The 14,234-nt window shown below is 37.5% G+C and overlaps 3 protein-coding genes across 3 annotated transcripts; 2 read left to right on the top strand and 1 right to left on the bottom strand.

The window, feature by feature from the left end:
* Positions 1–3,022: 3,022 nt before the first annotated feature.
* EV154DRAFT_605647 (plasma membrane proteolipid 3) lies at positions 3,023–3,535 on the top strand. The gene is made up of 3 exons (XM_051607490.1): positions 3,023–3,147; positions 3,207–3,308; positions 3,382–3,535. Exons 1-3 carry the CDS (start codon positions 3,108–3,110, stop codon positions 3,411–3,413), a joined length of 174 nt encoding a protein of 57 aa, XP_051453801.1. The 5' UTR covers positions 3,023–3,107; the 3' UTR covers positions 3,414–3,535.
* A 780-nt stretch (positions 3,536–4,315) lies between these two features.
* Positions 4,316–4,820, bottom strand: EV154DRAFT_521308 (translation machinery associated TMA7). Its single transcript, XM_051602897.1, has 4 exons — positions 4,771–4,820; positions 4,646–4,704; positions 4,484–4,571; positions 4,316–4,412 (listed from the first exon to the last, which is right to left on the bottom strand). The coding sequence occupies exons 1-4, from the start codon at positions 4,784–4,786 to the stop codon at positions 4,378–4,380; spliced, it is 198 nt and encodes a 65-aa protein (XP_051453800.1). The 5' UTR covers positions 4,787–4,820; the 3' UTR covers positions 4,316–4,377.
* A 7,516-nt stretch (positions 4,821–12,336) lies between these two features.
* On the top strand, positions 12,337–12,989 carry EV154DRAFT_17899 (uncharacterized protein). Its single transcript, XM_051594228.1, has 2 exons — positions 12,337–12,758; positions 12,817–12,989. The coding sequence occupies exons 1-2, from the start codon at positions 12,425–12,427 to the stop codon at positions 12,897–12,899; spliced, it is 417 nt and encodes a 138-aa protein (XP_051453799.1). The 5' UTR covers positions 12,337–12,424; the 3' UTR covers positions 12,900–12,989.
* Positions 12,990–14,234: the final 1,245 nt, after the last annotated feature.

Raw genomic sequence — 14,234 nt, 5'->3', positions numbered from 1 at the left:
TTCTCAGTTGCATCGTGCATCATATAATATAGACTCTTCTCAAAAAGACCGAATGAATCTCCTATAACACGTGAAAAGTAAATAGCTTCAAGGACAGTATTCTGAGAATGCCTACACTCAGGTCTTTTTTTTTTTCTATGTATTTTTTTAAATCACGTGGTTGGTTTTTTTTTAATTACTATGCGACCTTAGTCTACTAAATTATTTTACCTCAATTGATATCCATATCATGCTTCACTATTGATATATGCTGTTACTGGAATGCTGATAGACAGTTAACAAGTTCCGAATTGCTTGTTTATTTAAGCTTGGGGTAATTGCAGATGTTTCTATTATATGTAATACGGCTCAAACAGATAGATGATTAAATATACAATTAAACCATCCTAACATAAGCCAGCTCTTATTTATCATCCTATAAATAAGACTCAGTCACACACTTTTTTCTTCCTTCTTTCTTTTCTCTTAACATACTTATTCTTTTGTATGAAAGCAATCAAGGTTAGTTACTTAAATATTGACTTTCTTGCTTTTCAAGAAACGCTAAATTATTACATCTTCTTTTCTTTTCTTTTAAAATGCAAAAGATACATCGCGATTCTTGCGATATCTCTGCTACGGCTAATCTTTGCTATAGGATGGCAACCTCCCAGGTTGATAGACTGTAAATAACAGGGATTGCACTGTAAATATGCTTGATCAGACTGGCTGGCTAAGTGAGTGGTATAAAAAAATACGTTTGGAAAAAATTACGGAGGCCTAAACATTTTTCTTGATAAATTTGTTATCTACGTTGTTTATTTTTCTTGATAAGCCAGCACTGGTCTTTTGTCTTGACTCCACTGTTCGAGAATTATTAACCTTTTGCGAAAAGAACATTTGAAAATCAAGCTACCAATAGGCAAACAGATGCACTAGAAGACCTGATGTGCGTCTGTCATGAAACAAAGAAAAAGGCTTGCAGAGGCGATAGTAGCTCTTGGTGAAAACGAAATACCTGAGGCCGTAAAGAATTCGGTGAAAAGCCATATTGAAGGTGCTATATTGTTTAATGATGCATATCACGCAAAATACAAAGAATCAGCGGCTCTCTATTCATTCTACCATCACACCCCTCCACGTCGGATGTTGGAACAGGTTATCATCACCGGGAGACGTTCCAGCATCACTAAGCAACCCGCCCATCGAAGTAAAAGCACAAAGTGTTCGTTCTTGTAGTCAAAACTGGGGATATAGCAACAACCATTTGTCTACGCTCGGGGAAAAGGAAGTCATACCATGGGAAGCTATTTTTGTATCAGTTTTTAGAAAAGAATTAATTTTTTTTTTAGATACGTTGGTTAACCTACATTTGATTACAAGTCTGAACCATTAAAATCAGAAACTAAAGAGAAAAAAGAATAATGAATTTGAGAGTATTGTTAAGAGAAAATGTCATTACCAGTTCTTTTGCCTTGAATTGAAAGTGGCTACTTTCTATTTTACAACCGAGCGATGCTCCCTCTAATACAAAAAAAAAAAAAAAAAAAAAGTGGCGCATGATCGAGTACAAAAACTCGGTTTGAGCTTTGTTTAAACTGGCGCAAGATCGGTGCAAGCGCGAAAACTTCGAACACTACATGGGTAACATCGATCTCTTAAGCAATAATGGAAGAGAAGCTTCCCCAATAGTAAATGAAAACAATGGTTCTGTGCCCAACCTTCATCGATGGGTGACAGTTGGAAGTTATGGTTATGCATATAATGGTATGGAACGACTATTTCAAGAAGGTTCAGGAATAATAATAAAAAAAAGAGGTCATGAAATACTTTTTGAAAGGCGGCTGATATGGATGCATATAACAGTATTGGTGTTGTATATTGACGGTTCAAGTAGTGAAATACTGAATTAAAAAAAAAGGTTCAAGAGGTTTATTACATTATTGAACCGACTCCATTTGGTGTTATACTGTCATTAGGAAAAGTCGAGACATAGAACGATGACCAAGCTATTTAAAGTGGCAAGGAGCCTTTGATCAAACTTGAATAAAAAAAAACTGTTTGCTTTAGAAATCGATGCATATTGAATACTCGGAAAGGGGACCCAATTATAAAAAAAAGGGAACGGGTGGGAAAGCACCAAGACTCAAGAAGAAAGTTTTGTGCATCGTTACCCCCATTTTACAATATACCTTTTTTTTTCTCTCTTTTCTCAAAAGCTCCAGTGGCTTGACTGCTGATGGATTTCGCGTCAGTTATTGGGTCGATCCCAAATATGTGCTTTCTTGGCAACTAGGATAGGTCTGTATACATGTCTTATTTATCTGTACAGACGGTTCGAAAAGTACAAATAAGGTTACAGACGAGTGGTACGACAAAGATTTGTGTGAGTTTTAAACAAATGTCACCCAAAAAAAAAAAAGGTTCGGGTTATTCAAGTTGTACAGGTTTTCATTTATTTTCAAAAAAAAAAAAAAAAAAAGTGCAATGCAGCAATAAGGCCGAAATGCCGTAAGAGGTTTAAAAAGGCACAAAACATTTTTTGCTCTGCTTGGCATGTGAAGGGGCTGACTTCTAAACCGACTAGGAGCTGACAGCAGTATGATGATTATTTAGTACTTAGATCAGACTACAATCAATAGACCATCTTTCTTTACTTGTGTCATGTCATTTTTAGAACATTTCAAAAATTACCTTTTTGAATGAATTCTCCATTTTTCTGATGCTGATTTGTAACTGAACAAGAGAAAGAAAAAAAAAAGAACTAATGATTTAATAATTTCGTATACTATGATGATGCATCCCTAGCACTTTAATAAAAAAAAATCAATGACGACAAAGGTGCAATAAGACACAATAAAAATAGGATTGTCCCCCTTTAATGCAAAAGAGAGAAAATAAAATCGAGCCTTTTCTCTAAATGGGTTACACTGATTGGAACAAGTTTTTCCGATTTTCTAATAGGAAATAAATGATATCATGACTAAACAGCCTTTTTTAGTCACACGAAAACCGTCGTCATATTTTTGTAACTTTTTTTTTTGTTTTATATAAAAAGGGCAAGTAGGGTTTACGGATAACAATTTCTTCTTCTTTATTAAACTTTTTTTAAAAAAAAACTAATAAAAATGGCCCTTACTACTTCTGACATCTGTAAAATCATCGCTGGTAAGTAAAAACAAAAAAGATATCGTCTAGATACATATATACTCATGTGTATACGTTAGCCGTCATCTTGCCTCCTCTTGGTGTCTTCCTCGAAAGAGGTTGTACTTGTGATCTTGCTATCAACATCGCCTTGACTTGTCTTGGTTTCATTCCCGGAATTGGTAAGTTTTATATATACGATAAAAGGGAGAAGGGTAGAAAACTAAATGGTTGTCTTTTTTTTGTCTACTATAGTCCACGCTCTTTATATCATTCTCAAGTATTAAAGCGCGTTTTTCCCACAATCTCCATCCATTTAAATACTTCATAATAATATATATTGCAATGTATATATAATACCTTTTTAAATAAATTAATATTTTTTCCAACGAAAAAAAAAAAAAAAAAAGTTCGATCTTGGCACATAAAATAACGAATCATTTTATCTGCACCAGCTTAAAAAAAACTATTCTGAAACGCTTAACAAGGGTTCGAAGAAAATAGGTTTTCTTCGGGACTGATCTTCGTTACACTTGACGCATCAAATTTAGACATAGAAAAATAATGCAGCCAATCAAAAGCGATATTATTAGTTAAAAAAATCTCAAATAGGAGCATTCTAAAAATACAAGGAGGACATGTAGTCACCGTCACTAGCAACCATACAGAAAGTACCAGGTCTTTGTGTCGATGGTCCGGTTACTAGGTAACCAAATCTGGTGAGATAGGCAGGCTCTACAATGATAGTAACATTAAAGATAGTTCCGCTTTATTCTGTCATCATTTATCTGCTAACGTCTTTATAGTGATTGTACATGTTTTTCGAGTGCGTGACGACAATGCTATAGTTACATCATATTCCGCATCACGGAGTACAATACATTCTCACTTAAGCTGCAGTGGCACTTGTTCAACAAGACGAACTAAACTTTTTGAAAACTAAGAGAAACTGAAAATCTTGCCAAGACTTCAATACCGTATTACCATGGAATCATCCCACAAAAAATATATCTAAATTAAGCTTTTTTTTTTTAAAAAAAAAAAATCCCAGCCACAAAGCCACACTAAGCCAAGTCATGTAAAATTGCAGTAAAAATACAAGACAAAGTGGGTAGCATGGACGTATAATTGCAAAAATTACTTTTGAATTATTTAGAAAACTTTACGCCACAAGCACCGAAAAAAAAAGTGATGTTTATAGAATTATTTATTGATTTATAAGAGAGTAGATAGAAATGAGTGGGAGAAAATTTACTTCTTTCCAGACTTCTTAATACCACCACTGACTATGGAATGAGAAAAAGGAATTAGAATGGCACACTTTTTTATTTTTTATTCTACAATTAATTAGACTTACGCAAAGGACCCTTTCCGGCAGCTTTAGTTTGCATCTCCTTCAACTTCTTGGCTTCTTCCATCTTCTTCTTCTTGAAGGCAAGATCCTCCTATTTTTTTAAAAAACAAATGTTGATTGAGTTATTTTTGATTCTATAATGGATAAAAAATATATAATGCGTACCTCGTCTTCGTCACCTTGAGGAGCCTTCTTGGGCTTCTTGAGAGGCTTAAGCTTACCACCTTTTTTTTTTAATTACATGAGTACTTTTTTGCTTTCTAATGTATTGTTTCTTCATTTGAAAATACCTTGTCTACCGGACATATTTAATAAATGTGTAAAGTATGAATGAGGCTTTTTTTTTCTCTCTCTGCTCCCCTCTCTATCAAAAAAATTTTTGCCTGACTGACAAGTCTTGGGGGGCAGTCCGATCACTAACTTTCAATTCCGATCACTTAGTATGAACCTGATTGGCCAATTTGAAAGACAAGGATTGAATAGTGTATTGATCGTAAATATACACTTATGCTGTAATAAATATAAGCATGGCAAATAATAACTGTTAGCTACAGTGTCATCATATGAAAATCACTGGGTTGTCAATTCTAGCTGTCATGCTATTGACATTAAATGTATAATTCTATACACATACGTTACTGATGCAGCATCCCGTCTACCATCTTATAAACTTATGATCCCTATGCATCATTTTCCGTCGTCTTGCTTTATACTTTCAATTTAGGTAAATATAATAATCATTTATCTATACGTTAAACAAAATGCTACACAATCATTCTATTGTTTTAAAGTCCAAATCACGATTTGTAGTTTTGAACGAGCTGAGAAAAAGATTGAGGGATATCATGTATCCCTCACCAAATTTATATCAATCCAATAACTTTTGAAACAATTATTATATTACAAATCTTTAATTAAAAGAAGTTCACGTTTATGTTTCCTTTGTATACCTTTCAAAAAATGTAGAGCTTCCGCCCGTTACTCAAGCATTGCCCAACTCGACATCGTGAATAAGACAATAATTTCAATCACATGTAAGATAATCCTTTATTTACTATATAAATGACTTTGGTATTTGTTTGATTTGGTATCTTTATTTATAATTGATATGTGTTATATAGTTTAGACATTAAGAATAACTAGACACCATCGAATATTATGAATGATTCGTGGTATGTAGTAGAGATATTAACACAATGCGTACATAGACATCATCAAAACACCAAGTAACTTCAACACAGGCTTGAACTTTTCCCAACACGTAGCGTTTGCACTCACGTCGACACTCGTGCTGTATTCACTTCGACACTGGTTGAGACCCTGACTTAAAATCGGGTACGATGCACTTCCTTCAACACTGGAGTCTGGGCACTGACATGGACACTCGCTTCGACACAGGTTTAGGCACTGGCATGGTTGCACTCGCTCTGAACACTGCTTTGGGCACTGGCGTCTACCACTTGAAGGGTTTCTGCACTGGCGTCGATACTTGTGCTGTACTGGCTCTAACACGGATGAAGGCCCCATGGAGGGCGCAGTCGCTTTCAACACTCGTTTGGGTACTTACAGACACTCGCTTCGACACAGATTTAGAGCACTGGCATGGCAACTCGGTTCCGCATTGGCTTGCAACTTTGCTTTCAACACTGCTTTGGGCACTGGCGTCTACCACTGGAGGGGTATCTGCACTGGCGTCAATACTCGTGCTGTATTCGCTTCGACACTGGTTGAGACCCTGACTTAAAGTAGGGCGCGATGCACTTCCTTCAAAACTGGAGTGTGGGCACTGACATGGACACTCGCTTCGACACAGGTTTAGGCACTGGCATGGTTGCACTCGCTCTTAACACTGCTTTGGGCACTGGCGTCTACCACTTGAAGGGTTTCTGCACTGGCGTCGATACTTATGCTGTACTGGCTCTAACACGGATGAAGGCCCCATGGAGGGCGCAGTCGCTTTCAACACTCGTTTGGGTACTTACAGACACTCGCTTCGACACAGTTTTAGGCTTTTGGCATGGCACTCGCTAACACTGGCTCGCAACTGGCTTTCGATACTGCTTTCGGTACTGGCATTCGCAAACGGAAGGGTAATTAATGAAGCAAAGAAAAGAGAAGGATAAAAAAAAAAAAGACTACGCCCTCTTTTTCAACAAAAAAATATGTGACTGCTGTACTGCGCAACTGGTCGGAGGCCAAAATAATATAGGACGTATCTAGGTACTGTCTGGGTAAAGCCAATTGTTCTATAGTGGAACGCAAAGGGGTATCGAAAGAAGGTGTACATGGATACGGTGGGAGTGACGAAATATGATAAAATAGTGATTGGCTTAAGATCATGTCATTCTAATAGCCATGTTTAAGAAGCCACTACCTATTCTTTACCTGATTTAATCACCAAGATGTGTCATTATAAAAAAGCGGCGTCCTCCCTTTTGCGATGATCTTCTCTCCATAAGTTAATCAAATGATTAACCGAGAATCATTTCTTTAATTCTGTTTTTATCCATTATTTACATATCTTAAAACATCACAACGTTGGTTAGTCTACATTTGATTGTAAGTCTGAACCAATAAAATCAGAAAATAATGATGTTAAGAGTATTGTTAGGAGTATTCTTGAGAGAAAATGTCATTACCCGTCTTTTTGCAGCCTTAAAGTGACTACTTCACATTTTATAACCGAGCGAGCTTCGATCAATGCTCGATCTAAAGCTCGCTCGAATCCAAAAAAAAAAAAAAGTGGCGCGCAAGATCGAAAAGCGAACACTAAACACTGTATAATTATAACAAAATGAACCATAATGACAGGATTTACCCTTTATGTCAAAAATATTTATTTGCTAAACGTCAAACTGTAACTTCAAGCATAGAAAGGCAGGATTTTTGAAAAAAAAAAAAAAAAAAAAAAAAAAAGAAAACTACATTATTCAGAAGCTTTTCAAGAATGTTCTACTCTTAATTCCACACGAAGGTTGCTTAAGTTAGTTTCATCAATGTCAAATGAGAAAAAAGGGTCCCTTTTTTTTTAAGGTTTCATAAAGTGGATCGCACAAACACGAACATGGTTTGGAATATTTTTTTTGCTCCTTTCCTGTGTTAAGATATGGCGTTCAAGTATAGTGATTATGATTTAATCGTTAGCATAGGTAATAAATAAACAATATTCAACAGCAGTACGATTTATCTATGAATGCGACGTGCATAGAATTCGGCACCACAACTTCAGGGTCGTGTTACGCTGTTACTGGCAGAATGTCTCCAAAAGAGTTGAGGGAAACAAGCTACCCAAGCATTATTCATGTTACTGATTGGTAAGTTGATAAAACAAAGTCCTTTAACCTTCATATAAATATTTAAACCTTTAGGCCGAAGCAAAACCATTTACAACATAAGACACCATCTATCATTGTGTGTGATCGGAACTTCCATCTTTTACATTGGGGAATGAGTGCCTTAAACTTTATAAATCTGGTCAAGTAAAAGATAGTCATCGAGTCCTTGAAAAGTTTAAATTGCAACTCCCTTCGTCCATTGCACAAAAAGGAGCTTTCCGTCGTTCTGGAAATACTAGCGAACTCGAACTCTTATGCCTGAGAGCTACAATTGATTATTTTAGGGAACTTTTTGATCACACCGTCGACGCCATCCAAAATGCAAATATAGCTCACGGGGCAAACGGCGGCATAAAAATAGAAAAAGAAAATATTCGTTTTCTTATCACCGTCCCATCACAATGGAATGACGTTCAAAAATCGCTTATGCGTTTGATCGCTATTGAAGCGGGGCTGATTTCCAAATACGACAATGAAACCCGTTTGAAAATCATTAGCGAGTCTTCAGCTGCACTCCTCTATTGTAAACGAATACAAGATATCAAAAAAAGAAGAACTGAGGATACCGAATATGTGATTATGTCAGAGGGTGAGAAGTATATGATTTGTGATGCTGGTGGAGAAACGGTTAGCATTGCTGTCTTTGAAGTGCTCAAGCAGAGAGACCAAGATGGGAAGGAAAGTTTGCGTACCAATTCTGCACTGAGCTCCAAGAGCATTTACAATCCCTGATGACTGAATTAGAAACTCTAAAATCCTTTCGAAGCTTACAACAAATATGGGATTGGATCAAAGGGGAAGTTAAACTTTTTGTCAAGTCATTTCAACAAGAAGATCTCAATTGGAGAAAACAGCAACTCAAAAGATTACAATCCAAACGTAATCGGATATTAAGACAACAAAAAAATAGAAATTTAACATTTCCAGAACTAATCAATGTAGAAATCCAAATCGGCTCTCTCCAACAATCCATAGCAGAAATTGAAATTTTAAAAGCAGGCAAATTTTGGCGCGAGCATGGAGAAAAGTCAGCGGGATTTCTAAAGAGAATCACTAAATCCCGTGAGAGTCAAAGGGAAATTACAAGTCTGTTAGATCCATCGACCAACACTCACTGCACGCAATTATCACAAATAAAAGCAATAGCCAAGGATTTTTATTCAAGCCTGTACCTACCGGATGATATTGATGCATCGGCATTGGAAGAGCTCCTACAGAATATTGATCCGAATATTCAGCTGGGAGTCGAACAACAAGAAGCATTAATGGCTCCGATCCTGTTAGAAGAAATTGTTTTCGAAAGTAGGCGATCTCCTAAATCGAGTAGTCCAGGCTCGGATGGTCTTCCATACGAAATCCTCCACTCGATCGTAACTTATCAACCATTGCAATCATTAATCCATGAAATCTACCAAGACGCATTGATGCACAACAAATTCCCAGACTCTTGGAATATCTCCATCATGTCACTGCTTCCAAAAAAAGGGGACCTCACTGACATCCGGAACTACCGTCCCATCTCTTTGGCCAACACCGATTACAAGATATTCACGAGGATCTTGAACCATCGCATAATGAGTATCTCTAGTACTCTGATTAATCCCAGTCAGCTTGGATTTATTCCTGGAAGATATATAGCTGATAATGGAATGACCTGCCAAATAATAATGGAGGATGCTCAAAGACAGTGGGAACTAGCAAAGCACAAGAAGACCCCCATGGACGACCTGGGCAAAGACATTGGGCTACTGCTAGACCAAGAAAAAGCATACGATAGAATCAATCTTCGATACTTAATGGCGGTTTTAACGCGGTACGGGTTTCCTGAGATGTTTGTTAATTGCATAAACAACCTCATGGCCAACAACAAAATCAGTATCAACATCAACGGCTACTTTACTGAACCGGTGGAGAAGTTGCGTGGATTGAAACAAGGCGACCCAGTCTCACCAATACTGTATAACCTGGCCTTCGAACCATTCATCAGAGCCATCATCAACGACTCTTATCTGAAAGGATACAAGATGACAATGGAATCGCAGCCCAACTCGAATGAGCTCTCTGAACTTACAACAACCAAAGCTCTCTGCTATGCTGATGATGCTCTCATTTTCGTTCAAGATCGACAAGACCTCGTTCGATTAAGCCACCATATGGATACATTCTGTAAAGCGTCAAATGCTAAATTTAATTATAACAAAGTGGAAGCGTTCTCTGTATCTGGGCGAGACACATGGAGTTACTGGCAAACTTCCCTGGAAGCCATGAATATTAGCAAACTCAAGACGGCCTTAGACCCAACACCAACAATATACCTGGGCTTCCCGCTAATTCAATCTATCCCACAACGGAACCACTTTGTAGCAACTCTGGTCGGACAACTCAAGGCCTCAACTGCCAACCATTCGGCTCGATCACTATCAGTGCAGGGTAAAGCTACGGTAATCAACTCATTAATTCTAGCGAAATGCTGGTATATCTTTTGGGTGACGCCACTCCCTCTACAAGCACTACAACAAATTAGATCAGTGGCTATCCAGTTTTTAAGGACAGGTATCTTCCCTACGATAGGTTGGTCAACATGGATTCGTAAGAAATCACAAGGAGGGCTTAGTGTACTAGACCCAGCTCACCAACAATCCAGTCTCTACTTCAAATGGATTCAACCTTTAATTTCATCTAATCCAGCTAACCCAGAATCCAGGCTAAACCAATTACTACAGATACACATCAATAATCGTAGCCAGTCTGTCTACCATCAAATTCCACTATTGTTCCCAGTAACAAGAAAATTCGGAGGTCTCCCTAGGCAACGAACGGACGTGATCGACTGCATATACAAATCAATAGATCTTATTCCGCGAAAGTCTCTTATGATAGACCTCAGCCCTGCTACTTGCCTGGAACTTCCACTGCGAGCAACTCTTATTGAAATCCCAAATCATCGTAACATCAAGCTACCCAAACGTGCAGAAAATATGATCCTGAAAGATATTTTTATGTTTAACCCCCAAATAAACATTCTTCACTGGAAGAGCGGTAACACAATCCCACAACACTGGAAAAGGACACCAAGAAATATCGAATCTGGCCTAAACAATGGCTACTTCAGACTACAACCATTTCTACTTCCTTTGTGTACCCCCTCAGACAGCCCTCGAGAATTCGGTACAGTAGATTTATCACCAATCAGCAACGATTTAAATCTGCTAGGGAAATCTGTCAACCAAGAATATATCACCACCAAAACATTTCGTCAAGCATGCCAATCTACTTCGCTAGCCTCATCGCGACTCTCAAGAATATCAACAATCAACTGGCTACTATTTTGGGCTATGACTCTTACTATGGTACAAAGAAACGTAGTATACAGATTTCTCACCAATGCTATCCCCAACCGCAATATCTTACACCAGATTTTTCCAGAAAAATTCGACTCCTCAACATGTATCATCTGCAATGATGCTACAGAATCGACGTATCACATGCTGTTCTTCTGTCCGGCAAAACACTCAGTGTGGCAAGCAATCATCCTAGAATTCCTGTGGCCTACCTATACCGTTCAGAACATTTTAACAGCACTACAACAACTGGATTTTAACTTAGTCTCATATAGCCGCAAAAACGGAATCAAGTCCTCCATGGTAATTCTCATCACCCTGTCCCAAATTTGAAAATCCCACTTTCGGTCAATCTTTGATGACTCACCTTTCATAACAGCACAAGTAGTTGACCTTATTCGGTTCTCAATACAAAAACACATCAACGAAGACTCGCTCTCCCTGTATTTGTAACAAATAACTAGCCCGACACAATTTCTCTTCCTTTAGCTTCAAATCCAAAATCCAAACCTTACCTACCCCTTTTATTATCCCTAAAAACATTTTAACTTGCGACCGCCTCTTAAATAAGACATTCTTATTTTACACGGAGCAAAAAATAAACAATTTAAAAAAAAAAAAAAAGTTTGCGTCGATGTCAAATTACCTTAGGAATTCAAAAGAAATGTGGATCCGCGTATCTGGATCTAAAAATGAAGGAGGTCCTGTTGGATATTTGCTTTGGGACAGACAAGAAATCTTGGGAGAATAACGAGTCAAAAATAAAAGAACTTGAGTCATTAATAACACCTCTATCAGACCAATTTCTCATAAATAAGGTGATTACAAAAAAAGAAAGAAAAAAAATCCGCTTTTGACAATCCCAAATTGTAGACACATTTTGGAACAGCGAGAAGAGACTTTATTCCTGATTGCTGTCGTAAAATACTAGAAAGATATGGCGGCAACAATAACGATGATGATAGCGACAGCAACTACGAAAGTGATAGCGAGATTCCTATTTTTGATTGCTGTAATTTTACTGTAGAACTTGACGAAAAGTTCGTAGAGCTTGATGATTTTGGTGATGGTAAAGTTTCCAATCCAGCTTTTTTGTTGTTCTTCCTATAATGATTGTGTTTGTAGATACGGTTTTTTTAATTACGCAGGGCGAAATCTTGGACAAGTTAAAATTGATGCGAGGTCCGGACGGTAATATAGTTACAGACGAAGGTGTAACAGTCGAACGTGATAAGTATCATTTTGAAATTCGACTTTCTTACAAATTCATGCGAGAAAAGGTTTTTGATGAAGTTGTCGATAATACAATTGACTTTTTGAAGAGACAAATAAAGAAAGCTAATGGAAACATTAAATACACCCATCTGGTGGGAGGCTTTGGCGGATCACCATACTTGCGCAAACGTATTTTTAACGAGTTTTCTTTCGGGCACCCATTACACATTGGGAGTTTAATCCAGAATGATCGAGGTAATACAGCAGCAATGCGGGGTGCCTTACTGTATGGTATTGATAGCAGTAGACATGAGACCCAAACTGATGTTATACTTTACAAATACGAAAATGCTGCCACATCGAAATACAATGCTCTTGTTTGTTTAGGTAATAAATAATATCGGCATGATTTTATAAGTGACTTATACTGTCATTCTATTTGTAGATATCGGATACGACGGGATCGCGTGTTCCCATAGAGATTTGAGAAGTAGAGACGATAACATGACAGATATTGTAGATTGGTAATTAATTGGAGTATAACTTATGGGGCATATTTAACGTGTGCAAATAGGCCTGGTTTAGATCGGCATAATCCTACTATCCCTACAGCAAAAGAAACATTGGATGGGAAAACTTTATGGGGAGCCCAAGTTAAAGAGACTAGTAACCGTGAGCCAGGGTCGTTTGTTACGTTGAGTAAGCTTATGTCTGTTATGAAAGGGAACTTCAAAGCATATCTAGTTGACTTACTCAAACGCGTGCTGGAACATGTACACAACTCAATTATGAAGACTAATCCAGAACATTCAAATAAAGACAATTACAGATATGTTATTACTATGGAAAACTGTTATCAATTCTTTCGCAACAAATCCGAAATACGTGAAATTGCTCAACTTGCCGGCATCATTACAAAAGATGATTCCCCCAAACGACTATTACTTATTCGCCGAGAGGATGCAGCAGCTATATATTTTGAAAAGAACAAATTCCCTGGAAAAAAGGCGCAAAGTAACTGTTTTCTTCAAATAAGTCTTTATCACGATACCTGTCATATGTCATTACACGTATCAACCCAGATTGCCGGTAAATACACACCAGACGACACCCACGCTGATGTGTCTGGGGAATCAACTTTTGACAAACATAGAAATGTCCGAAGCATGAGGTCTGCTACATTCGGGTTTGACTTTGTTGCTAGACTTGTTACAAATCTGAGCTCGTTTATATCTAATACTATATGTTGTAAAGATCAGAAAACACATGATACAACTGACTCGGCTTATATTTTGGAGCTTAGACGAAACTTTCTCGGATATCTAAAAGTCTGTAATTACATGAGCGCCAATATTATATCGGTTATTGACGTTACTATAGAACAAACTAGATCATAATAGTATTGAAGCACAAATTATCGAAGTGACTAAATCGCCAGGTTGTCAAGTATCTATTACAAAATACGAATTTTTGGAATATGTTTTTTGGCCTGCTATACGAGATTTGACTTCAGCAATCAAGTGTAACGGAATGCAACGTAATATGTTTCGTCTTTATGACATCGATAATATCTTTTTATCCGGCTTTTCAGTAGAGGCAAAGAAAGAAACAAGTGATTTTCTTGAAAGGATTGTTATAAAAACATTGTCAGAGGCTCTAAGTATCCCAAGAAGCCGTATATGTTTGTCTGATGCCAGCTGTAAAGAAGCCTTATTAGGTGCAGCGTACTATGGTAACTACCCCGAGACCTTTACAGAGCGGGTTTCTAGAAGGTCTTATGCTATTCAGGTTTGTGGTTACAAACGTCAAAAGTTTGAAATTGGCATAGAGAAGAACATATCGGAAATGAAGCTAAGGGGAGGG

Source organism: Mucor mucedo (assembly GCF_025094135.1).
Source record: "Mucor mucedo strain NRRL 3635 chromosome Unknown EV154scaffold_108, whole genome shotgun sequence".
Classification (NCBI taxonomy): Eukaryota; Fungi; Mucoromycota; class Mucoromycetes; order Mucorales; family Mucoraceae; genus Mucor; species Mucor mucedo.
Note: the sequence above shows the minus strand (reverse complement) of the source record. Positions and strands in the feature narration are given on the sequence as shown.